Source organism: Lynx rufus, unplaced genomic scaffold (assembly GCF_022079265.1).
Source record: "Lynx rufus isolate CCGP_SWC_20201006 ecotype Redwood Valley unplaced genomic scaffold, mLynRuf1.p SCAF_22, whole genome shotgun sequence".
In the NCBI taxonomy this organism is placed as follows: domain Eukaryota; kingdom Metazoa; phylum Chordata; class Mammalia; order Carnivora; family Felidae; genus Lynx; species Lynx rufus.
The window spans coordinates 7195772-7222717 of record NW_025814837.1 but is presented as its reverse complement, the minus strand read 5'-3'; the positions used below and the strand labels follow the sequence as shown (position 1 = coordinate 7222717).

General features: G+C 39.3%; 1 protein-coding gene across 5 annotated transcripts in view; it reads left to right on the top strand.

Annotated features, from left to right (window-relative positions):
* Positions 1-26946, top strand: part of MAPRE2 (microtubule associated protein RP/EB family member 2) — a 158830-nt gene that overhangs the window by 86923 nt on the left and 44961 nt on the right. For all 5 annotated transcript variants that reach the window (XM_047087077.1, XM_047087074.1, XM_047087076.1 and 2 more), the window contains one exon: positions 4217-4344. In XM_047087077.1, the coding sequence (XP_046943033.1) occupies positions 4224-4344 (121 nt within the window). In that variant the 5' untranslated portion in view covers positions 4217-4223. The remainder of the gene's footprint in view (positions 1-4216; positions 4345-26946) is intronic.

Below are 26946 nucleotides of genomic sequence, written 5' to 3'. Positions count from 1 at the left end.
GAGATAAGGGTGCTTCTGGGGATGGACGAATATTTTTATTTAAAAATAAAATCTTTCGCACTGCAAGTAGAAAGCAGATCTTTATTGCTGTAGACTTAATAAGCACGCCAAATAGAAGCCTTTTATAAATTCAAAGACTTTTGTGTAAAACGAGATTTTTCTGTTGTATATCGCCGTGCTTAAAAATATTTATCTCTACCATTTGTGACTAAAGAAAGAAGGAACGCTTGGAGAAATTCCTGGTTTTAGGTCTAAGGTGAGAAATGTCCAAGTTGGGCCTGGAACATTTTGCCATCCCAGAAAGCAAAGAAGTTATCAGAGACTCCCAGGACCTTGTCAGCAGAACTCAGAAACCAGCTTGAATAAGTTCTTACAAGCTTACACATCAGCAAAGACATAAACTGTGGTGGGTTGAAACGTGGATTGAAACCTACTTGCTAGGAGTTCCTAATTATACTTCAGAATTAAAAACCTCATTAGTCATGTTGGGAGACTATTAGAGAACTACCTCGTTGTTTTGAAAAAAATGGTCAATAAAGCGAATCATTTGTTAATATGACCAGTACCTCAGAGGGGAAATTTCTCTTTGTAGAATTATGCTAGGTAGTAAATCAAAAATGAGTGACAGAATATCACTTTGAAGTCTCTAAACAAATATCATTAATGGCTAACAATATCCCAAAAGGAGTCAGACATTATGTGCCTCCTGATGGAAGTTCAAACACTGCAAGTAAGTAGTCCTGCCTCCAAACCCCCAATTAGAACTTGAATCATATCTGGCCTCTAGATCAAATGACCCATTTATAGAATGGCCTGCAGTGAGCAAAGTCCAGATTGTGGAAACTGTACAAGACAACCCACTTCCTTCAACTATGTATATATATATTTTTTTTATTTATATTTATATGTTTATATGTATATATGTTTATATTTACATATATATGTTTACATATATATATTGTTTACATATATATGTTAGGAGAAGAAATTATAAGATATAATGCATATTTGATATTAAGAAATTATTTTTACTTTTAGATGTGATAATGCTATTTGAAGTTTTTTCAAAGTCCTTATCTTTTAGAGACACATACTGAAATACTTGTGCATAAAATGATAAGCTTGGTATTTACTTCAAAATAGACTGGCTTGGGGAATGGAGGGTAGACTGTGGGATGGAGAGTATTGACTATAGATTAAATGGAGTAGGATTGGCCAATATTAGTAATTGTTGAAACCAAGAAGTGAAGACAACTGGTTTGTTATTCTGTTCTCTCTACTTTCCTATGTTCAAAAACTTTCAAAATAGGTTTTATATATATAAAATTTTTCAAAATGAAAGTTTATACATACATTTTGCGTAAAATTATGTCAAGTGTTAATATGTTGCACATAACTAGTAAAATCACAAGGTTTCAACCAGGTTTAAACATTAAAATTCTTTTACTAGAGTACAGCTATTAGAATGCCGAAATCTAAAACACTGACAGGGGCGCCTGGGTGGCTCAGTTGGTTAGGCGACCCACTTGGTCTCAGGTCATGATCTCATGGTTCGTGGGTTCGAGGCCCACATCGTGCTGACAGCACAGAGCCTGGAGCCTGCTTCAGATTCTGTGTCTCCCCCCATCTCTACCCCTCCCCTGCTCACGCTCTGTGTCTCTGTCTCTCAATAATAAATAAACGTCAAAAAAAAAAATTAAAACACTGACAGCACCAAATGCTGGTGGGAATGTGGATCAACAGGAACTCTCATTGATGGCTGGTGGGAATGCAAAATGGGCACAGCCACTTTGGAAGACATTTTAGCAATTTCTTATCAAAGTAAACATTCTTATCATATATTCCATCAGTAGGGCTTTTTGGTATTTATCCAAATGAATTGAAAACTTATTTCCAAACAAAAGCCTGCACATGGATGTCTGTAGCAGCTTTATTCATAATTGCCAAAATTTGAAAGCAACCAAGATGACCTTCAGTGAGTGAGTGGTGCCTTCACACAGTGTAACAGAGCTCAAAAGAGATGAGCTGTCAGGCCATGAAAAGACGTGAAGGAGCCTTAAACGCACATCACTAAGTGAAATAAGCCAATCTGAAAAGGCTACATGCTGTATGATTCCAACTGTATGATATTCTGGGAAAGGGAAAACCATGGAAACAGTAAAAAGATCAGTGGCTGTCAGGGATTGGTGGGAGGAAGTTATGAATCAGCGGAGCAGAGGATTTTTAGATGGGTGTTGTGTTTCCCTAAACTACTCCGTGTGACACTACAATAGTGGATACACGTCATATATGTGTGAAAACCCATAAAATATAGGACACCAAGAGTGAACCCTAATGTAAACTATGGACTTTGGGTGATAATGATGTATCAGTGTAGGTTCGTTGATTGTAATAAATGTACCAGCTGGTGTGGGATGTTGATAGTAGGGGAGGCTGTATGTGTGGGGGGACAAAGGGGGGGGGTATATGGGAAAAGTCTGTACTTGAATTGAATTTTGTTGTGAACAGCTGTAAAAACCAATGACACAAAACTATAGATAACAAAATATTTTGAACAAAACGTTTTCTGTATATGCCACTCTGATGAAAAGTTGGGGAAATCGGTATCATGAAATGGTCAGAGAAATATATTAACAATTAGTCTTCTTTCCCAGTTTCATAAAGGAGAGATCTATGCAGTTAGGCAGTACATGTCTTTCAAATTATTCAAATGTTTTTATACTTTTTGTAAAGGCTTTGTCCAGAGCTTTGAGAGAGAGAGAATGCTAAGTGAGAATTTTTTTCTAATGAAACCTATATGAGGCCTGTTTGTGAAGTGGGTTTTCTCTAAAGCTGATTTAAAAAAAAAAAGTTTGTAGCTTACCTACTGCCCTGCTTATCTTACATGGGATGGGGGGAGTGGGGGAGCACATGCCTGCATTCAGCAATTTTATCGAAAGCCTACTCTGTCTGAACTGGACTAGACACCAGGGGTATACAAAGAATAAAATGGACAAAATCCCTGTCCCCGTGGAGCTTCTGTCCTGTGTCTGCAAGTAGAGAAAAAGAATAGGAGATAATGATGATGTCCCCTTAATGAAGTGGCATTGAGGGGAGCTTGAAAGAAATGAGGGAGAGTGCACCTCAGAACTGGGGAATGGTCCTGGCTGCAGCCACAGCAAATGCAAAAGCCTTGAGGAGGAAGTGAGGAGAGTCCAAAGCCAGAGTCACAAGGCTGGTCTGGATGGAGTGGAGTGAGGGACAGTGACTGGGAGCAGAATGTAGAAAGCCTTGTAAAGCTTGGTAAGAACTTCAGATTGTGCTCTGAGATGAGCAACCAGTGGAGGATTTTTTATTTATTTATTTTTTTTAGAGCGCACACAGGGGAGAGGACAGAGAGAGGGAGAGAGAAAATCTTTAGCAGGCTCCACGCTCAGCAAGGAGCCTGATGCAGGACTCAGTCCCATGACCCTGGGATCATGACCTGAGCCAAAAATCAGGTGTTGGACACTCAATTGACTGAGCCACCCAGGAGCCCCTGGAAGGTTTTAAATTAAGAGAAAGCATCTGATTTTTGCCAGTAGGATAGCTCTGGCTGCTGTGTTGAGAACACGTGGTGAGGGGGCAAGGGTGCAAGTTGGGAGGCCAGTGAAAAGACTATTGCCCAACATCAGGTGAGCATTGACCGAAGTTTGAAAATACTTGGAAGGTAGAGCCAGTAGAATTTGCTGGTGGATTGGATGTGGTGGTGAGGGAGACGGAGGAGGCAAGAATGGGTCTTGTGTTTTTAGCCTGACCAACTGGATACAGTGGAGCTCCCATTTACATCCCCAAAGAGGAGTGCAGGAGGAGGCACTGTTTGCGAGTGCTTGAAATGAAAGTACAGTGAAGTTGTGTACAAGATAAAGGGGACTGTAGTGCACACGGTTAGGGACCTTTTTAATACCACACATAGACTTAAGGATGAAAATGAGACTTTAAATTACATCAGAAAAATCGGTATCTCAGAACCTAAAAAACATGGGAGTCCGGGGGGGGAGGGGTGGGGAGGTGTGGGATAATACTGCATGAACAACACATGAAATTTAATGGTATAACAAATATGTAGAAGAGAGAGAAAGAAGAGAAAAGACTCAGCCAAAGCAGACATTTTAGAGTCTGGACCAGGGTTCCTGACCTTGAAATGGGTATCTTTTATGTTCCGGAGTTAATTTTTTCCTTGTTTGTCTTTTTCTAGTTGGGGAATGGCGGTCAATGTGTATTCTACCTCGATAACCCAAGAGACTATGAGCAGACATGACATCATCGCGTGGGTTAATGACATAGTATCTTTAAACTACACAAAAGTGGAACAGCTTTGTTCAGGTAAGAGATTATTTTATTAAGCCTGTATTTACCTAAATGTTTACTGCTATCATCTGGAATACTAGTTTATGAACCACAGATGATACATCTTGGGTGGGGAAAAAAGAATTATCAGTATTGATACATAATTAAAGGGACAAAACTCAGATATAACTAAAAAATGTGTGTGTGTCGGAGGGGGGAATGATAACGGGCATCTAAGAGCATAGAGGCGTCCCAATGCATATTATGAACGGTTTCTGTAATGCCTTGTAATTGGATTTATAGGCTCTTATCTCTCATCCCATCAGCCACCACTCTTGCGTTCCTAAAACACAAGTTGGGTCTTATAACCCCTTCTTTAAAAACCTTCTGGACACCATGTTGTCCTTCCTATAGGATAAAATTCATTCTTTTGCATGTCTGATAAAGTCCTTTCTGTTCTTGCTGCATCCTGTCTCCTCAGTTTCTACATCTGTGTGCCCCCCATCCTGCCTGCTCCCCCTCCCCCAGTGCCTCAGTCCCACAAAATACTCTTTGTTCCTTACAGATGGCCTTTTGCATCCCATAACTTGTTTTCATGCTTCTTTTGCTGAGAAAGTCTTTCTTCTTCTTTTCATTCATGTTAAAATCTCATCGACACTTTAAAATCCAACTCAGTTGTTGTCCCTCTGAAGGGTTTCCCAGAGTCCCCCAAAACACGGTGCCCACTCTTCCAGAGTAACACTTAACCACACTGTGCCAGAAGGTCCAGCTCCCACTCCTCTGAAGGGACCAGGAGTCCTTGAGGACAGGACTGTGTTTTATTCTTTGTCAGATGCCTAAGGTGGCACCATGCTTGGTATAAAGTAGGTCTGTGGGGAATACATGTTGAGTTTAAGAAAAAAGTAATTAAGATTTAACATCGATGATAAAGCAGGAGCATGTTACAAAAACGTGCCACTGATAAAGTAATTCATTCTTGGAATGTTTATCAAAGAAATAGTCTTCCTTTGGAAATAGGAAGTGTGTTCTACTTGTGAACTTACAGGTAAGAGATTTCCTCCCTGGCTCTGACATAAAAATGGTGTTAGAAAATATTCCTGAACTGTGTTCATGTGAAATTCCACAAGGCATAACAGGTACAAGGGAGTTAGCAGGTTTAGCTGCCATAGTGCTGTCTGTGCAACAGAAAGACCTTCTCCTATCTTTCCTAGGGGGTCGTGTGTAAAAGGATTTCATGAAGTGTGGCCAGAATTTGGAAAGCCCCCAGTGGTCACCCTCAGATAAGCCTGAGTCCAACGCCTCCCAGGGAATATATTCTCCTTTCTCCAGGTCAAGATTTGAGAACAGACCAGAGGACAGTCTTTCACTACTATTGACACCTCTTCTCCCGTGATCATTTGTCCCCCGAGGAGGACAGTGAGGTTGGCTGGAACCTCCGCATTGCCTCACTCCCCCTCTCTGTGCCCAGGCCTCAAACAAGTCCTATGATTTGTGAGGTCGATAATGGATGCTCACCAGCCAGTTCTTTGCCCTTGAGCACAAGCTAAGAAAAGCTGGCTTGGACTGTGAGAACGTACGAGGTATATATTGTTGGCCTGTTGAAATGACTCCCACAGCCACAGTCAGAAACAACCCCTGTTGCATCTAACTCAGCTGCAGATCTCCACTCAGATTTGATGGCACTCTTCTTGCGGTGCATTCTGGAGCATTCCGGTGTTTTAGTTTTGACTTGCTGGGGAAAAACTGTCGTTAGCAGTTCGTTCCCTTGTTACTAACCCAGATCCCTTCAGCCTCGTAATTGCTTGGAGTTCGTTTCTCCACAGCACCTGGCACATAACTGTTGCCTCAGAAATGCTCCTTTTAGGGGGAATGAAAATCAGTTTGCAACTGCTAGGGGCAAAGACAGGAATGTGTCTTACTCTCAAAGTGGGTGTATGCACATGTGGATAAGGGGAACGGGGTTGGTTATATAGAAAAGAGGCCAGAAGGAAGGAGTTAGGTAGTAAAGGAGCCCACTAACAGCTTTCTCTCTGATGACCACGGAGAGATTTTGCTAGCAAATGCAATGAGGGGCCATTTAGGATTTTGAGATAGAGTCGTAATAGATGTAATAGATGTTTGAGTAATATATGTAGTTTCTCTGCAGATCTTTCAGATTTATAGTAAGGCGAATTCAACAAAATTTTAAGCAGAATTTTGGAAAGATTCTTCTACAGTTATCTTCAGGCACTGGTATGCATTTTGCAACCATTTGTAGCTACATTGCTATCAAGCATGGGTTGATGGCACACCTGTGGAAACCATTTGGCTCCCTACCGAACAGATAATTGTCATTAAGAGGACTCCCCGGCTACCTAAGGTTACAAGGCTGATGATTTGTTCAGAAGAATAAAGTAGATTTAAAGGTTCCTTTCTGCTCTGAAACAGGTTTTACTATGATCTCTGTACTACAGAGGGTCACGTGTTTGTTTGTTTGTTTGTTTTGTTGTGTTTGCTTAAATCATGTTAATCCGTAGGGTACAGAAGAGGTCTCTTATTTTAGGCAGTAGTTTCCTGAAACTGTGGACCATACGCATGTATCTCCTGTGGGGCTGCTTAAAAATGCAGATTCTTAGGACCCTTGACCTGGCAAACCAGTATCTCCGGATGTGAAGCCTAAAATCTGCATTTTAACAAGCACCCCAAGTACTTCTGTGCTGTAGCCAAGGGCTTGCAGTGCATTTTAGAGAAACCCCAAACCACTAAAAATGAAGTTAAAATATCCAAAATCTATCAGGCACGGTTTCCTCATTCATAATTTAGTCTCTGATTCTTCAGCAGTGGCATTTAGCAGGAAGATGCTGTCTTTCTATTTATTTATTTATACCCTTCATTGTTCTAGAAGACATTGAAGACAGCTAGGACAGTGCTATTAGGACAAGAACAAACAAATACTGGTGACCTAAGTGATTTCTCCTCATCACACTTAAAAGTAATCAAATTCTTGGATGGTATTTTTCTCTTCAACTTTTATTTTGATTACTTCAGTTTTCTATGTGTGATTGTATTTTAGTATGCTGTGGCAAAATATAAATTAAGTTCACGTATTTATGGGGCGCCTGGGTGGCTCAGTTAAGCGCCCACTTCGGCTCAGGTCATGATCTTGCTATTTGTGGGTTTGAGCCCCACGTCGGGCTCTGTGCTGACAGCTCAGAACCTGGAGCCTGCTTCAGATTCTGTGTCTCCTTCTCTCTCTCTCTCTGCCCCTCCCCTGCTTGCGTTCTGTCTCTCTCTCTCTCTCTCTCAAAAATAAACAAACATTAAAAAAATAATTTCATGTATTTAAACTGATTTTTTTTTCTTATTCAATACAATTATTTCTTTTTGCCAAAGACTTATGCTCTAATTCTGGCAGTCCTCCTTTGGCATTTTTTTCCCCATTTGCATTGTTTTCTATTTCTTTTTTTATTTCCAGCTAAAAGATATCCATCCAGCTAATATTAAAGCGAATGACGGCTTTTCTTTAGCTCATAGAAAAGTAACATACAGCTTCTTCATGTTTGTGTTCCTTTTTCTTCAGAATTTTCTGCCTTCATATAGCTTTTGTTTCTTATAGAAGCATTTTAAAAGTTCTTTAAAGGAGAGGTGTTGTGAGAAGGTCTAATACTTGGAAATAGATTGTGGTAAGTTGCAAAACAATGGAAGTGACTCACTCTTATCTCCTGTTATTTTATCCCAGCAATGTCACCTTATGAAAGTTTGCTCTGAACAGTAAATCTGGGGAGGCGCCTAGGTGGGTCAGTTGGTTGAGCATCCAACTTCATTTCATGATCTCAGGGTTCTTCGGGCTCTGTGCTGACAGCTCGGAGCCTGGAGCTTGCTTCTCATTCTCTCTCTCTCTCTCTCTCTCTCTCTCTCTCTCTGCCCCTCCCCACTCATGCGTGCATGTGTTTCTCTCTCTCTCTCTCTCTCAAAAATAAACATTAAAAAAATTTTGAACAGTAAATCTGGGTCATATAAATCATGTGCATATTTAGTTGGCATTTGCTTCTTGTGAAAAGCAACCTTTATGTCTCAAGTAAAAGATGAGGCTGTATAAAATGGAGAGCAGCGTATCAGTGGATGTGAATACTACCTATAATAACAGGACACTGTACTGCTCACCTAAATCTGTTTTAAAGATGAACAATATATGTGGCTTTCCCCATAGTTGAATAGGGGGTTGAACCACATGAAGTACTAGGTTAATTCAGCTTCAGAACACTTTGTTGTATACTTTGTAAAATTCCTAATGCTTTTACTGGGGTTGAGATACCTTGTGTTTACTTTAGTACACAGCTCAAACCAGTGAACTGAATATTTTATAAGGTACTACAGAGGGAGGATGGACAGCATGGTGCTAAAAATCCCTAAAAACAACTTTAACAACTTGAGATACCATACTGGAGGTGACAGGAAAGGTAGTAGACTATATGGAGGGGAGGAATGGGAAAAAATGGCTAGAGGAGTGTGATGGGCATGGAAGAAATGTACCTTTTCCTCTCCACCCCTCTTCCCCTGTTCTAATACATCAAATCTCCTTTGAAACACTCCTTTGACATCCATTTTTCTGTGTTGCCATCCTCTCCTATGATCTGGGACCTAAAGCAGCAAAGTCATTGGGTCCACTGCTGAGTCACTGCCTGTGCTTGACCAGCAAGCACGTGACCAGTGGCTCTCCCATACCTCCAAAGCCTAGTGCAGACTGCCCTTTTCTCTCTGTGCAACCTTCCCTTCCTCCTCCTCACCCACTTCTAGGACAAGCAAACCACTGACTTTTTGCAGATTCAGAGCTACAAACCCCAGTCAGGTGGACACTGCCTGTAGTGTTACTATACTGGTTAACAGTTCATTGATCTTCCTGAGCATTTTAGTATTTTAGTAAAGTGTAATTTGAATTAAACTATTTTTTTTCCCGCTGGAAAATTTAGGTGTTTTTTTTCACCAGCTTAAAAAGAAAGAGAAATGACCAGTATTTGACTGAAGTTTCAATTTGTGCTTCTCCAAATTGTTTCAAGCCCTGTCTTGGATCAAGTTTCTGGTATTTTTTCTCTTCTGGGAAAACTTGTGGATTCAGCTGGTCATATTGCAGTCACTATAGTCACATTCACAATTCTGGGTCCTTGATGGCTCTCTGGAAGGAGCGAGGCTTCGACAGAAACACTCTGGGATTCACAAAGGTGTGGCTGTCTGCCATGCCCCGGGGCCTGTACAGGTGCTGTGAACCTTAGCAGAATATTCTTTGTGACCATTTTCGGCTGCAGTCTGTGCCTGTTAAATAGGTTAAGCCCATCCTATTGTGGTGTCCCCTGTGCCTTCTTTTTTTGTCCTCAGAGACCTCTTTCAGGAGGACAGGTTAGTGATGAAATCAGCTCAGTCTAAATTTAGTAGACCTTCTCTTGTTGGCTCTCTTGAACTGAAACCAAGTAAGGATATTTCATCAGTGTCTGATAGCTCAAGAGCTTACTTAGGTTTATAACATCAGACTATTATTTGCTGTAAGAAATTTAAGTCATCCTGGATTGTGTTACTATTATAGATGTAATTGTATTATAATGGAATATTGTTCATATTGGTGCTGTATTATGTAGAGAGGTAGGTTTTTGTTTGTTTGGGGTTTTCTTTGGTGACAGTTTCTTTCTCCAGTTCTATTTGACTTCATTTAATTTTAAAATCCATTTACTTTATATCTCCGCCTACTGACTAATTAAAAGAGTAAGGGGGCAAAAAGTAAGTTGGGTAACGGTAGGGGTGGTCCAGCCTCAGGTTCTATCACTGCAGTATCCCAACTAATGCCTAGGATGAAAGGGAGTTTGTTTTTTGAGCAGAATATGAAATACTCTAGTTTTTTTTTTCCCCTTGTAAATTTGTTTACATATATCTTGATACTTTGATACTGAAAGTAAACATGAGTTGGTGCTTTTGTGTTTTTGTTGGGGTGTTTGTTGGGGTGTATATGCATTTTACCTTCATTGATCAAACTGCCCCTATAAATTTTGTTTTTTATGTATATGGAAGATACGTCTTTGAAAGCAGTCAGCCGCATCTTCATCTAGCTCATACTAAGGAGTATTTGGTTCTGATAATCAGTTGAGTTTTATTTGGCACACATGTTTTGAGCCTTTCCTTGGGCTGGGCCCTGGGAACCCAGGTATATAAGACATAGTCATGGTCTTCTGGGAGCTCAGTACAGCAGGGCACTGTCCTTGCAAAAGATTAGAGACAACACTGTGGTAAGTGCTGCTTTGGAAGAGCTTTGGGTATACAAAGAAGGGGTGGGGGTGGGTCATGAGGAGTTTGTGGAGAGAGACCTTCCTGCAGGTTCTTTGGGAGTTGGGTGGGTGCTGCCTGGATGACTTAAAATGGCCACAGTTTGGGAAAGACTTCAGAAGTCCTCCCTCTTGAGTCAGGGTGACCAGTAGATAAGATAATATGTGTTTTATTAGGTACAGCCCTTAAATACGTGAAGCAAGTTGTCGTCTCTAAGAAGAAGAGTTTTTCTTCATGATCTCATCATAGGAGTATGCAAAGATTGTTTTTACTCTATTTGAAGCAACTATGCATACATGTGAGATGTTCTCAGGAAACCATAGAATTGCTCATTTCTTTTCAAGAAAGGCAATACGTACTTCATTTTTTTTTTTTATTTTTATTTACTTAAGTAATCTCTATACCCAGTATGGGTCTCAGACTCCCCAACCTGAGATCAGGAGTCACATGTTCCTCTGACTGAGCCAGCCAGGTGTCCCACAACGAATATTTTAAATTCTTTAATGCCAGTCCTCTGTGATGACTGTTCAGGTCCCTAACTATATAAGTTTATGTGACTCCATTAATATTTTTCACAAACACAGATCTACAGACACGTCCTTTGTGTACTTACTCATTTCTACTGGAGTCTCTCATAGGTAATGACGAACACTGGGGAAATAGGCTAGGGAAAACACATCACCTGGAACGTGCTTATTTTATTGAAGACTGGCAGTATTTACACTTAACAAAAAACCAAGGCACATGTAATCACAATGAACTAAATATAGTATCTTAACAGAAACAAAACTAATTAATGACATATTATTAGAAACCCAGATGATTACCTTTGAGAATTCTAACCAAATCACAAAAACTTAGTAATTATATGAATTTGTACAAAGTGATCCCTTCAATTCTAGACTTGTATCTCATTATTTTTGCTTACCTGAGAAAATTCTCAGATGTCATAGATGAATGCAGTCTGAGTTCTTAGTACGTATATTGCTATTCCAGAAACTCATTATCATGTAATTTCTTGGATTCAGGTTCTCTTTTCTTCTAATGTATAGTAAGACTCTACTGAGTTTTACCTGCTCAAAAACCATCAGTGAACCCATGGTTATGAATCTAGAGATGAACACTGTTGTAATGTGGGTAAGTCCATCTGATGAGGGTGGTACTGATGGAAGTAAAGGGCCTAGACTACGCATGCATCTCAGAAGCCCCAGCCTTGATTAACTCCGTCAGGTACACTGCCTGGAGTCCTGACTCCATGGTCCCAGGACTCTTGGTGAAGAGTTTGGGAAACATCAGGCTGGAGTCCAAGGACATGGCAGATTTTAAGGCTCCTTTGTAATTCATAATTCTAATATCAGAAACCTGTAGAGCCCCTTCTCCTTGGATTTTTGTCTCTGTTTTATAAGATGTTTGCTTACTTTTAAAGCGTGTGTTTATTTTGAGGTTATTCACCAAGATGTATAAAAACAAGTATCTTAAGTTTTAAAAAGTGTGTTCCAATATATTGTGAGCTGTTTTGATTTTTCCAAAGCTGTCATTTACTTTACAAGACGGATATGTTCCTTATAAAACATTATTTTGTATTCATATTGCTCTTTTTCTTTGCCTTTTCAGCTAAAACCATCTAAAGACTTTAACAGGAAGAGTATAAAATTGGGGAAAAATAGTCATTTCCTTTCATAAATGAACTTGTGATTACTTAAGCACCTCATATGTTTATCTGGGGAAAGACTTCAGGCCTGGAGAAGCCCTCGGATGTTTTTGAGTAGATAAACTGGAGGATCTTGGGAATGTGTTCATAGCCTTCCTGTGCTGGTGGGAGGCCAAGGACCTCCTTTTGTTCTTTGGTTCTTTGCCCTCTGAATCTAAAACATGCATTTTGGAGATTCATATTTCATATCTGAAACAATCCCATCCAATCCCATTCATTCTTATAGCTCCAATGATCTTAACCAGGAACATAATGCATAGTTGTATACTTGAGGGGCATGATAATGCTGTCCTAAGGCCTCAGCTTTTATATATTGCTCTTGACCATTTTCATTGTGCTTTTATGTGTATTTACTTTAATTCTTATAACAGCCTGTGTGGAAGAGTAGGAATGTTTAATTTCTATTTTATACAAGAGGATACCAAATGTTCACGTCTGACACTAGAACTGGGATGTCCTTGGATCACAACCTTATGCTTTCCTTGCTGTATGTATGGCAGCTGTGGGTGTGATGGAGAGCTCACTGTGTGCACATGTGTGTGTTTGATTTTTTTTCTTTCCATATCCATTAATCAGGAACCCATTAAACATCTCTAGGATGTTAGAGAAGGAGGAGTTCGAAGTCCACATCCTAATCCTTTCTATTACTACTTGAAGAATTGAGATGTATCTGGTAATTCTTCAGATGACACGGATGTGACCCAGTGGTCTCATCAAGACCTTTCTCACCAAAGGTAGTGAGACATTAGTAGAATCAATCACACAGGCACTTGCTCCCCATCTTCTAATTTTTCCTTGCTCTACCCACAAAGGATGGAGTAGAGAAAGAGCTTCTCCTTCTCTCTGCCTGTTCCTTTTGGTTTCCTCTCCTCCTCTGAACTCTTTCCCTCCAAGGAAGACACGGTGGCTCTGAGATTTCACCACCCGCTTTGGAAGAGCTTGTTCAGCTCTCGCAAAATTATCCTTGGCCAGTGAAACAGTAGCCTGGATAATGCCTCCTTAGAAATACACTTAAGCACATGGGTGCACAATCCACCATTTGAATCTCAAAAATGTAGCCCTTTCCTCACATTGAATCCAGGCTTGATTTAACAAGCTTGTACCTAAGAGGACCTCACATCCTCATTTCTTCCTTTCCGTGCTCTTGAGGAAAAATAACATCTTTGAGAAAAATTTTGTTACAGGCTTGGCCTCCCCCAAAGGAATTAGACATCAAGGTATCACTTTTCCCAGTATTGCACTGAGTTCAGCAAACCTGGGTTGCAACAGCTACGCTAAGAGCCTCTGTCAGTACTTATCCAACCCCTTCAGCATGGAAGGTTGATTTTCTTAGCCTTTTATGAAGGGACATGCTAATGCAACATTGAGGAATATTCACCCATTTCCCGTCCAGTTCTGTCTCCTTATTCCCATATCTGTTTCCCAACTCCACCCAGGCTCCAGCTCCTATTTTCCAAATAGAGATTCTAGAGTTGTCAGTGGTCTACAGTCAGAGTAGACACCTACTAATGCAGTAGAAAGAAAGGTGGACTGGACACCATTCCCAGTCTTAATAAGTTACTCACCAGTCAGTTAGGAGAGAGATTGTTAATTAAAATGCAAGTCAACCTGCTGTTGGGCTCCCTTACCCGTTATAATAAAATAGTGAAGTCTGTACAAAGAACAGAAAAACTTGATAGAGGAAGTGATATTTGGACTAACATTTAAAGAATGAGAAACTTCTATTCAAGTGTAACAAGTCTCAAAAGGACATTTTAGGCAGAAAATGTTACTGAAGGCAGAGAAAAGATGCAGGGTTTTATGCATGCACATGTGTGCATAAGACTCTGGAACATAGATTGGGATTCAAAGCAGCAGAAAAGGGACAGGAATGTTTCAAGTAGTAAATGCTGTGGTATTCAAAGAAAGATTATTTTAGTCTAGATAAGGTTTTTGTCTTAGCCTTGTTTGGGTCTTTGGCCAAATAGCCATGCAAATTTAGTGGATGGTAAATATTTATGAAGCATAATTTAATTGAAATGTCATTCAAACTAGGTTTTTAATATGGATAAGATTCAGGGCAAGAAGAGGAAGATGGGGATTTTGAGTAAGGGTACCATTTAAATTTTTTTAAGTTTATTTATTTTGAGAGAGTGAGAGCACAGGCAGGGGAGGGGAGGGACAGAGAGAAGGAGAGACAGAATCCCAAGCAGGGTCTGTACCAACAGCACAGAGCCCTGTGTGGGGCTTGAATTCAGATCATGACCTGAGCCAAGATGAAGAGTCAGATGCTTAACCCACTGCACCACCCAAGGTACTGTGGTACCCTGAGTAAAGGTACCGTTCAGATGTCATTTTGATGTTTAACATATGGCTTTGTATTCCCAAAGACAGCAGACTTATCGAGTGCCTACTACAATGTGTCAGGTCTAGGGATGTGGGGATATAGGTATATAAAAACAATACAGATCGTATCCAGTGGAGACCAGTTGATTCCTTTACTGCTAAAGTTCTCCTTGATAACTTTTGTAGCCAGAGCACTCAGATTCCTTTTTTTCCAGCTTCCCTAAGTATAAAGCAAAGGTGGAACATGGTCCCGGGAGAAAAGTAAATGTCTAGCCTGTCTCCCCATTCAGGTGGCCACAACTCTAACGGGCAGTTTGTGCACGGGAATATCTGAACCATTAGTAAACTGTCTAGTTTCCACACAGTTAAGATGATCAAACCAGTAGCTTCAAGTTTTCTTGTTCTTCAAAGGAGAATACTTTTTCTAACCTATTTGTTTTTCTAAATGATGTTTTTAAATACACAGCTTATCAACCACGTAGACATTATAAGAAAGGAGTGTCAGAAGCTGCCCTCAAATGCTTGGGCATGTTAGGATTGCTTACCTGGAAAAAATAATTGAATTGCTTGGCAACTCTGCATGGCTCTGCACATTGGGTTTTTTCCACTCTGTAACCATTACGTAATTCAGACAGATTGCAAATTACCTCTCTGTATTTGTCCCCTCCCTTCCAAGGGTTTGATCTTACCCAAGTACTAACACTCATAAGCTTTTATGACCAAATTATTTGACAATAAGAAGCATGTAAATGGGAAACTCATGCCAACACGATTTCCTGCAGTTCCTCCCCTCCATAAGAGAATCGTTCTCCACTTTGATTTCTTCTAGATTACATTGTATGATAGTTCATGGAAGAACTTCAGGAAACTGGATAAGGTGCCAAATTCTAATGAAAATGTGTATGTCAACTCTAAAATTATATGTAATTGTGTGTGTTTTTTTTTTAAAAACTTGGCCTTTTTTTTTTTTTTTTTTAATTTCTCCTGTGGTCCTGTAATTGAATCCCTCAAGTAAATGCTCATACATTCCTCATACTAATTTAGATTCCTCCCAGCACTAGAATTGTTAGAAAATTGTTAGAAAAGCAAAAGTGTTCTGGGATAAATCTGTGAAATAGAAAGCAGTTCATTATAGAAAATTCTTGAATGTGTCACAGTCCGCATGAATGTTAAATGGTGGTTCTTCTTTTGCTGCCACACCTGGCCTTCTGGAGTTTCTCTGTCCACCAGGCCTCTCCTCAGGGAGCTGTGGGGGAAGGGAATGCTTACTTCTGGAAAGTAGAGCATGTTACTGGCATTGGTGAGAGCTGGTAGACTGGATTTGTTGGGGTCGTGCTGGTAAGTAGGGAGGCCTCACCTGTAAGTCTTGGTGAAACAGATGAAATAACTTAGATCTAGGAAGAGTTCCCAGGGACACTGACCTCGGCCACAAAAAGAGCAACTGTAGAGAGTGGTCTGTTGTGGAGAAATGGACTGTGGGTTTGTGCCGCTCAATTCATATCACTCCATCTTGCACTGTACTAAAAGCTGCTTCATCAGCTGATGACACCTAGTATTCACATAGTGGCCTAGCGTGTTGAACTGTTGATAGAATGGTACGGGCAGTGAGGCGCCTGGGTGGCTTAGTGCATTGAGCGTCCGATTCTTGATTTCAGCTCAGGTCATGATCTCATGTTTCATGAGATGAGGCCCCATGTCGGGCTCCATGCTGACAGCATAGAGCCTGCTTGGGATTCTTGTTCTCCGTCTCTCCCTGCTCCCTGCCCCTACTCGTGCGCTCTCCCCCCGACACCAAATAAATAAATAAAACTTTAAAAAAACACATGGATGATGATTCAGTAGAAATTCCTTGAAAAATTGGGAAGAGTGTATAGGCTTTAGGTTTCTTGCCATTAATCTCATTTTCCCTTAAAATAGATACGTTCTAAAAAACTGGAGCTTAAAAATGGCATACGTTAGGAGGCATTTTTCTATAAAGACACTTATGCCCAGAAATAAGCATTGGTTCTCCACTACCTATCAAATTAAGTTGCTTCTCTTCTTGGCTTTTAAAGCTTTGAGCAGTTGCTACAAACAGTCCTTGCAGCATCTACCCCCATTACACCCTACCCTTCACCTACAGTTGCCTCAAATCCTCTTTCATCAAAGGATCTAATTCCTTATCTTTGCTTGGAATGCTTGCCCTTGAGGTCCATCCCCAGTGCCACCTTTCTCTTCTTCCAGGTCACCCTCAACAAGATGTGAGCTCTCTCTGATGTTAATTTTCAGGGCTGTACAAAATCTTAGGGTCATTATAACCTCAACATTAAAGGTTATTAAACCATTTGAGGACTGGAAATGACCATGCAAGCTGGACTTGACTTCATCTGTTTGAGAATATTGTTTACTCTTTCTTGGCTTTCTCTTGGGCAAAATTTTTGAACTAAGCGCTCTAGTATTTCTGTCTCTGCCATATACTTTAGGACGTCCAGTTTGGTGTGTTTGCTCGTTTTCCTAGGTCTCATCTCTCAAAACTAAGTTACTTGGTTCTTTAAGTATTCCTCGGTAAGTATTTGTTGGTTCACTGGCTTTTCATTGATTAATCAAGTGAAATCCCTATATGTCACCTATGGATTGGCATTTTTTTTAGCAGTGATCTATAACCACAAAAATTAGATACAAAACCCGTCTTTTCCAGATTCCTGCCGCCACCTCAAGCTTTCATTAAGTAAAATCTTCCATTTTTAAATAGGTAATTTCAACACTTAAAAAAAACTGTCCATTGAAGTAGAGGAGGTGATACAAAACAACGTGAAAATACCGAATGCACATGTAAGAAAACTGTGTCCCCTGATGTCACAGCTTTACAGAAGTTTCTGTTTTGATGACCCTAATAAGAAAACTGACCCCTTCAGTGTGGGTTTCAAATGTACTTTTCTACCTTGTTTTTCATTTGTAAGAAAGCTTTTTGTGCTTCCTTTTCTCCTGTGTCTGGAATGCCAAATGCTAACTTTAGCTCTATTCAGGGAGTTAAGCTATTGGGACATCTCGCTGCCAGTTTCAGCATCAGACTCCCTGGAAGCCAGTGACCTTTCGTCCTGCACACCATGCCTGCCTGTGCTCCAAGTGCTTCTGTTTCCCTCATTCTTGATTCCCATGTAGAGGCCAGATCTTTCTGTATGAAGCTGAGTATGTTAGACAGCTTGTTTTGGTAAAATTTGAGTCCATCACCCTAAAGGAAATCACTGGTATTGGAAACTAGAAGTGAAACCAGGTTCCCAGCACTGGATTGTCAACTAGCAAATGAAAAGTATTTCAGATCAAGAAGATGATTCTTCATCTCCCACTTCTTTATTCTTTTATTTGGCTGAATCTTTTTTGTATCAATAGGCAGATTTGAAATTTTGTATTTTTTCCTAAAAACTTTGAAACACAAGGTGACAAGTTACAGGGTAGTCACCATTTAGTTGAAAAAAACAACCAGAAATAGTCCAGTCATACTTTAGCATTCTTCACATTTTAATTTTCAACTGAGAGAATAGTTTCTGCAACAATTATTTCACAAATACCGCCCTTAAAAAAACAGCTCTCTTCTGTGTATTGTACATTTCTATCCATTATAATCTCTAATTATTTCTCTAAAATTTACCTTTTATTGAAAAATAATGATATGTAGGGGCGCCTGGGTGGCTCAGTCAGTTAAAGGGCCTGACTTCGGCGCAGGTCATGATCTGACAGCTCATGAGTTGAAGCCCCATGTTGGGCTTTGTGCTGATGGCTCAGAGCCTGGAGCCTGCTTCGGATTCTCTGTCTCCCTCTCTCTCTGTCCCTCCCTGGCTCATGCTCTGTCTCTGTCTGTCAAAAATAAATGAAAAATGTTAAACTTTTTGAAAAAAAATGATACATAAAATCTTAAGGACTATTTCATATGGAGATTTTTGCTACATTGACAGTCCTTTTGAAAAATAAAATCTTTATTCTTCCATGGCTTTTTCGGTGAAGAAGCACTTTGAAATCAACTTAGTACATTAATCTTAATACCTGATCAGTTTTTTCTCTACAGCAGGTCTCACTTTCAACATTGCTCTGTAATTTTCTTAATAGAAGTACAGTATAAAGGTAACATTACCTTTTAAAAAGTATTCTTGCTTCTTGAAGGTAGGCTGTAAGCAGAGAATGTTAACACCTTTAACTGCAATTTGCTGCAGCCTTACAAGATTGTAATTTTCCATTTTTATTGAAATAAAGTATTCTACAATATTAGTGTCAGGTTACAACATAGTGACCAACAATTACATACATTATGAAATGCTCACCATAGTAAGCATACTTCATCTCTTGCTGTATAATTATTTTCGTCAATATTTCTTGTGCGGTACTTGTCATTTCTGTTACTTAGTATTTGGAAGTCATAAGATGCTTCAGAAAGTTTTATATCCTTTAAATTAGTAAAAACCTGAGTGTACCTATCAGATGAGAGCCCAGCCACATGGTTTGGCAAGGCCTTGAAGTCTATCTGCTGATGCTCTTAAAACTCCATCTGCCTGAATAGCGATCGCTGGCGTATTTCTTGTTGTGTGAAAGAAGAGATGAAAATGTCCTTTGACAACTTACTCTGTATGTGGAGAAGGGTAAGGATGGGGTGCTTTTCAGCACTCGGCACAGTTCACGTGAGCCTTCTCTGTGTCTGTGGGAGTTGAAATCTTCCTGCTGGTTATTGCTCCTGTTCCTCTTTATGGAATCCATTTAAAAGTTACTTGTCTTTGGGACTTATTTAAAATATGAATAAAAATTTGACATCACTCCAAACAGTGGGAAGAAGCGGGAAGCTCAACAGAGGACCATGGGAATTCCAGAGAACAAGCTCCGTTGAAAGCAGATTTCTGAACATCTGGGTCTTTATGTTTTGCACTTGTGACTCAGGGCAGGTGAAATAGACGGTGCTCTAAGTTCACTCTAAGGGAGTTAAATCATACTGTGGTAACTGAAGTTATCAAGCAGCTGTTCGTGCCAGGAATGGGGGAGATGCCCATAAAAACAAAAACAAAGCTACTACTAACGTAATCGTATTTTTGTTGGATTAGAAAAATGCAGTCTAACTTGAGGATTTTTAATTCCTTTAAAACGTTAATGTTTCAAAGCATTATTTTCGGTTACCATTAAGCTCCTCAAGCCTTGTCTTTGTGTAGGTAGGGAGATTTCTGCTGATGTGCTGGAAATCTGTAACCCTGTATTTTGCAGTCTCACTTTCCTTGTTATGAGGCTCTGATTTCCCAGAGGGGAATAGAATACTGCCTTCAACATGAGATGAGAGCTTTAGTTACAGCCATGCTTCTGCAGACCATGTTCAAGGAATGACAGGGCCAAATGCTCAAATAGAGCCGGAATGATCCTGTGATGATTGTGTAAAAACAGTATTCTAATGTGAAAGCTCTTTAATTCAACTATTGAAGGTGACAGAACACAGTTATGTTGCTGAGAATATAAATGTCAAGAGCTCAAGGAGGAATACATGGAAGAACTGTCATCTAGAAGGGGTGTGTGTTTGTGTGTGCCCCTGGGAGCAGTGATATCCTAGTGTCTCTTCCAGCAACCATGACAAAAGATGGCAATGGCTGGGAGCAAGAGCTCTGACAAAAGACTTAGTCATATGATAATGAAGCATTGTTGTCTCCTAATTAGCGGAAATATCAAGTATCCCTTAAAAGAGAAGTTGGTGGGGCGCCTGGGTGGCGCAGTCGGTTAAGCGTCCGACTTCAGCCAGGTCACGATCTCGCGGTCCGTGAGTTCGAGCCCCGCATCAGGCTCTGGGCTGATGGCTCAGAGCCTGGAGCCTGTAGTCAGGTCACGATCTCGCGGTCCGTGAGTTCGAGCCCCGCGTCAGGCTCTGGGCTGATGGGTCAGAGCCTGGAGCCTGTAGCCAGGTCACGATCTCGCGGTCCGTGAGTTCGAGCCCCGCGTCAGGCTCTGGGCTGATGGCTCAGAGCCTGGAGCCTGTAGCCAGGTCACGATCTCGCGGTCCGTGAGTTCGAGCCCCGCGTCAGGCTCTGGGCTGATGGCTCAGAGCCTGGAGCCTGTTTCCGATTCTGTGTCTCCCTCTCTCTCTGCCCCTCCCCCATTCATGCTCTGTCTCTCTCTGTCCCAAAAATAAATAAACGTTGAAAAAAAAAATTTTTAAAAAAAGAGAAGTTGGTGACCGAATTGGAGAATCATTTAACTTTAGAGCTTAGAGATCTATCCAAACCTGATGTCTTGCAGACAGGGATTACTGCTGTTTTAGAAAGGTGTGATGCCCGGTCACGGTCTGTTCAAGATGATTAAGGCTTAGATCTAAAGACCAACAGCTCATTTCTCTATCCTTCTCTGCCCACTTTGTGGTCCTAATTGAAGCAGATTTGTTAGAAGTCCTTTACCTATAATGACAGAATTGTGTGGATGTGTCCAGTAAATTAAGGTTGTCTTTCTTCTGACCCTTCATCAGTACCACCTAAGATGGTGGAAAGTTGAAATTGAATCCAGTGATACAGACATTTGTATATAATAGTTCTTTGGCCTGTGAGAACATCAGATGGGCAATTTGAGTAGCTCTTTGTGGCAAAACCCAATATATCTGAAGGTCTTCTCTGCAGACAAGGTCACATTTCTAGGGAAAGTGCTATGAGATAATAATGTATATGTATTCTATTTTACGTACATTTTTGTATATACATTACATAAACATGTAAAATGAAGTTCTTATGAGTGTATATGTACTAAAAAATATAAAATCATGACACAGGGACAGGTAAATGAACTATCTGTCCAGCCCAAATTCTTCTATAACTAGGAAAGGTACAGCTGGCCCTCTACCTCTGACATCAGTCTGAAAGGTTCATACGTTCTCCAGCTCATTTTATGACTTCTTACAGAATTATAATCTAGAAAATTTCCAAATTTTCTTTGAATTTTTGCTTATAATTTCCTAGAAGCAGCATAGAGAAGAGGAAGTATTTAAGAAATTGAAGTTCAGATCAGAGTATAAATTCCACTTATGTTATTTTCATTAGCTGGATGACTTTCTGAACTTTGTTCCCAAATCTGTAAAATAGGATGGTGATAATAAAAATACCTCTGTAAGGTTCAGGTTAAAAATTGATAACGAATGTTTTAACAGATTTTAAATAAATATGGGTATTTTCATTTATTTCTTGGCATGGTATAATCTGTAAATTAACATTTCCTTTCTTGTTGTCTGAACATTTCCTTTTAAAAATGTCAGTTTATCCTGATACCCTAATACTAAATCTGGTAGAAATGAGATTATTTATCTTCTCATGCTTTTCATGATTACATAGATTTAAATCGTACATCCTTGAATCTTTGGAGGGTTAGGTATTCATTTTTGAGTTCTGCCTTTATACAGTGCCTCACCTATTCATTTTGGATTCCTGTCCCCAAACTTTTTAGCTCCATTATGTCACTTTTGATTGTAACAACTGGAACCATGTGCAGGCATAGCATGGCACAAAGACAGAACATTTTCCTTACTTTCTACTTACTCCCTCATTTTCAGAACTTGACCCTCATAACTGCATTAGTGCCTTGAGTTCACAGGTTCAAAACATGGCCCATCATGATCTTGTTAAACACAACATCCTACAATTTGGATTGCTTTTTACCAGAGTGTGTTATATTTAGCCTTTGGAGGCTTATGTTTCACCTTTCTGCACACTTAGTTTCCAGAGTGGTTCTTAGTTTAGATTGCTTTTTTGCTTAATTTTTACCCCAATGAGTTCTTAAAATATGTAGCAACTCTTTTTGTACTCTTATTTGGGACTTTGATAACATTAGAATTTTACCATCGACTAGCCCTTGTTGGGGTTCAGCTGCTACTATCGGTAAACTTTGATTCATTGACCAGATATTAAAGGCCACACTATCAAAGTTCGGGATACAGAAGGGACCTGGACAGATAAAGTGCAAGCTCTCTTGAACCTTCTATTGCAGCAAGGGAAGGGAAGCCACAGACTAACATATAAATTAATAAAATAGACCTAAAACAGGATGACGTGATGAAGAGTGACAAGAGAGTCCCTTCAAATGGGATGGGATGGGAGGCCCTGTCCTGGTAGGTGACATCCAAGCCTTGATATGAATGGCAAGAAGAATGTAAAGTTCCAGAGGAAACAGCCTATATAAAGGTCATAATGCAGAAACAGGCCTGAAGTGTTCCAGAAACAGCAAGGAAGCCAGTGTGAAAGGAGCTTCCTAAGGGGAAGTTAGACAAGGGAGAGGTAGACAGAGGCCACGTCATAGGTCACTATAGAGTGGGGAAGGAGTTCATAGTGATTTCCTAGGAAACCATGTTAGTCTCCTTAGTAAGGAGTGGTATGTGTTCTGAATAATGGCAACCTTAGCGTAAATTGATGGAAGTGGGATCTGTGCAAAATGTAGGCCATGTTACTGCAAGGTTAAGGAAATGGCCCAAAAATCTGTATGCCTGTCAATGAAGAGCATTCCGGTTTGTGGCTGGCTGAGACTTAAAGGGCAAAAGTAATGATTGCTGAATTGATCAGTTCTTTGATACCCATTCTGTCTAAGGAGGAAAATACAGAATTTCAAGAAGGGATGGTCAACAAGACAGACAGTATTCAGAGGTGTTGAGTTGGATGAAGAAAGAGGACTGTTTGTTAGTTTTGGTAACAGAGAAGCTATTGATGACCTTAACTGGAACTTGGTAAGATTGGAAGACACTAGGATTGGTTTGAATGGTAAACAATGGAAATAAGGACAACTTTGTCAAGTTTTGTTGTGAATAGGAGGTGACAAATGATATAGTAGCTAAAGGATTACGTGAAATTAAGAAAGATTTTTATCATGTCAAAGTCAGATGATATTGGCGCATTGCAATTTCTGAGAGACTGAGAGTAGCTGGAGTCCATGACCTCAATGAGAGGATGAGCAGAGATGGGATCTACAGCACAGCTGGAGGGGTTAGCCTTTGATAGAAAAGAGAATACAACAGCCTTGTTCAAGTTATGCCATGATTATAGTTTTTTGCCCCAGTAAGCACCCTTAACCATGTTCTTAGCAACAATTAATTTCAAAGTATCCTTTTCATAATGTGTCTTGTGCAGTAGAGATTTGGGGAACTGGAAGTTGAAAATACCCATAGTGGACATACCCAGGAGCAGTGACAACAAATCTTAAGTATAGCTCCCCAAGGTCAATAAGATATTTCTTAAAAATTTTCAGGGGTTCCTTTGACTCTAGAAAATCTGACCTACGCTAGAATACCTTAAATGATCGCATAATGTACCTGAAATTACCTGAAATGCTAATATTATCTATTCTTTCCACATTGCCTGTTGGAGAAAAATTACTCCACCTGTTTGATACTTATATGGTTCTGAAAGCATAGAGAAGGAAAAAACTGAGGGTATACAGCTAGCAAACTGTACCATGAGCAATCTAATCAAAGCCTTTTTTTTTATGTGCACAAGCTTTTAGACTCCCAAAATTATGAAAATTTCCCCAATGTATTTTTTAAACTTAAAAGAATAATCAGAACCAGGACAAAAGCACACAAAGTTGCAGACAGCCTCGGCAAAAATCATAAAGTATTTGTGAATCTAAACCCGCACTGTAATAAAAACTTTGTAAATATCACGAAGTAGGACTTAACTCTAAGGATATAAAGATGATTCAACATTAGGAAATCCATGAACGTTATTGATCAGTTAATAGATCAAAGGAGAAAAACTTTTTTATTGTCTCCATGGTTGCTAAAAAGGTAGTTGGTAAAACTCAGGATCCCTTCCTGATAAAACTCTTGGTAAAACTTAGAAAAATACTTCCTTAGGATCAGAAATCAGTGGTCAATAACTGACTTACAGGAAGGACATGAGATACTCTTGTTAAAGAAATAGTATGTAATAAACATATATATATACACACACACATACACAAAAATACAGTACAAAAATGTATCACTTTATTTCTCCCTAGAAAACTAAAGAGAAACAACTGAAAATTTATTAGAACTCATAAGTTAGGAAATGAATATTTAAAAACCAAATAGCCTAGGTAAAGTGGATAAAAACCTAGAAAGACCTAACTACTGAAACCTAAGATAAAATAGAAATTCTTAATAGATCTATATAATAAGAGATGTGATTGGTAATTTTTAAACAATTCCAGAAAGAAAACCCTGAGCTCAGGTGACTTCAATGGTGAAATCTACCAAATGTTTAAACAAACAAAGAAAAAAACACCAACCCTCCACTAGTTCTTTCAAAAAATAAGAGGAAGAAACACTTTCGAACTTACTTTGTGAGGCCAGTATCAACCAAAACCAAAGATATCACAAGAAAACTATAGATCAATATCTCTTATGAATATAGACACAATTTCTCAACAAAATACTAGCAAAATGAATCTGGCAACATATAGAGAGGATTATATGCCATGATCAAATGGAATTAATACAAGGTTAGATCAAATAGGATTAAAGAAACCAGTATAGTACACCATTTAATAGAATAAAGGACAAAAGCCATGTGATAATTGCAGAAAAAAAGCATTTGACAAAATTCAACACCTTTTTATGTTAAAAATATTAGTAATAGAAGGCAGCTTCCCCTGGGGCACCTGCATGGCTCAGTTGGTTAAGCATCTCACTTCGGCTCAGGTCATGATCTCACGGTTCATGGGTTCAAGCACCACGTCAGGTTCTGTGCTGATAGCTCAGAGCCTGGAGCCTGCTTCGGATTCTGTGTCTCCCTTTCTCTCTGTGCCGCTCCCCCCATGCTCTTTCTCTCAAACATACATAAACATTGGGAGGAAAAAGGCAACATCCTCTGATAATGAGAAACTTGAAGCTAACATCATACTTAGTGGTGAAAAGCTAGATGCTTTCCCCCACTACGACCAGACAAGGATGTACATTGGCAGCTCTTCTATTTAACATACTGCTAAAGGTTCAAGCCATGGCATTTGGACAAGAAAAATAAGCATTCACATTGGAAAGGAAATAGTAAAATGATCTCTATTTACAGATGTCATGATCTTGTATGCAAAGAAATCCTAAGTGCCAAGAAAAAACTATTATAACTGAAATGAGTTAAGCAAGGTTGTAGGATATACAAGATAATATCCAAAAATCAATTATATTTCTATGCACTAACAATGAACAATCCAAAAATAGAATTAAGAATACCATTCAACTTATAGAATTGAAGAAAATAAAAATTTTAAAGTGGAAGGCTTATATACTGAAAACTTTAAAACATTATTAAAGACATCCCATGTTCATGGATTAGACTTACTATTGTTACAATGGCAGTACTTTCCAAGCCTCTATCATCCACTCCCTATCAGAAATTGACAAGCTGATCTTAAAACTAATACGGAAATGCAAGGGAACCAGAATACCTGTTTGAAAAGGAAAAACAAAGTTGGAGGACTTCTACTTTTCATTTCAGAATTGACTACAAAGCTACAGTAATCAAGAATGTTACTGCACAAAGTTAGTGCAGTAGAGAGTTAAAGAGTAATCAAGACTGTTACTGCACAAATATAAAAATGAGACTCCAGAAATAGTAAACTATGCCATTGATAGCAATTGATTTTCAGCAAGAGTGCCAAGACAATTAAATGGAAAGGATAGTCTTTTCAACAAGGGTGCCCCAACTGAATAGTTACATGCAAAATAACAAAGACCCAAACTTTACACCATATATAAGAAAGAATTCAAAATGGACCATTGACCTAAGTGTATGAATTAAAGCTATACCACTTTTAGAAGAAAATGTAGGTATAAATCCTTACGATATTGGATTAGGCAGGCAGTGGTTTGTTAGAAATGACAAAAATACAAGTGATGAAAGAAAGAAATTGTGCTTCATCAAAAGTAAAAATGTGTGTGCTTCAAAGGATGCCATTAAGAAAGTAAAAAGGCAATCCACAGACAGGAGAAAGTGTTTGCAAATTAGGTATCTGATAAGAGACTTGTATCTAAAATGGAGATTTTTCACCTTCCCAATAAAAGGAAAAATCACCCAATTTAAAAATTGGCAAAGGATTTACATAAACATTTCTCCAAAGAAGATATATAAAAGGCCAAAAGGCATATGAAAAAGATGTTTAATATTATTAGTCTTTAGGGAAATTAAATCAAAATTTACACCTATTAGAATGACTAGAATCAAAAAGACAGTAAGTGTTAGTGCAGATGTGGAAGAATTAGTATCCTTGTATGTTGCTGGTGGGAATGTAAAATAGGAAGCCGTGTGACATTTCCTCACATATTAAACAGAGGTGTACCATATCCCAAGAGAACTGAAAACTTAAGTCCA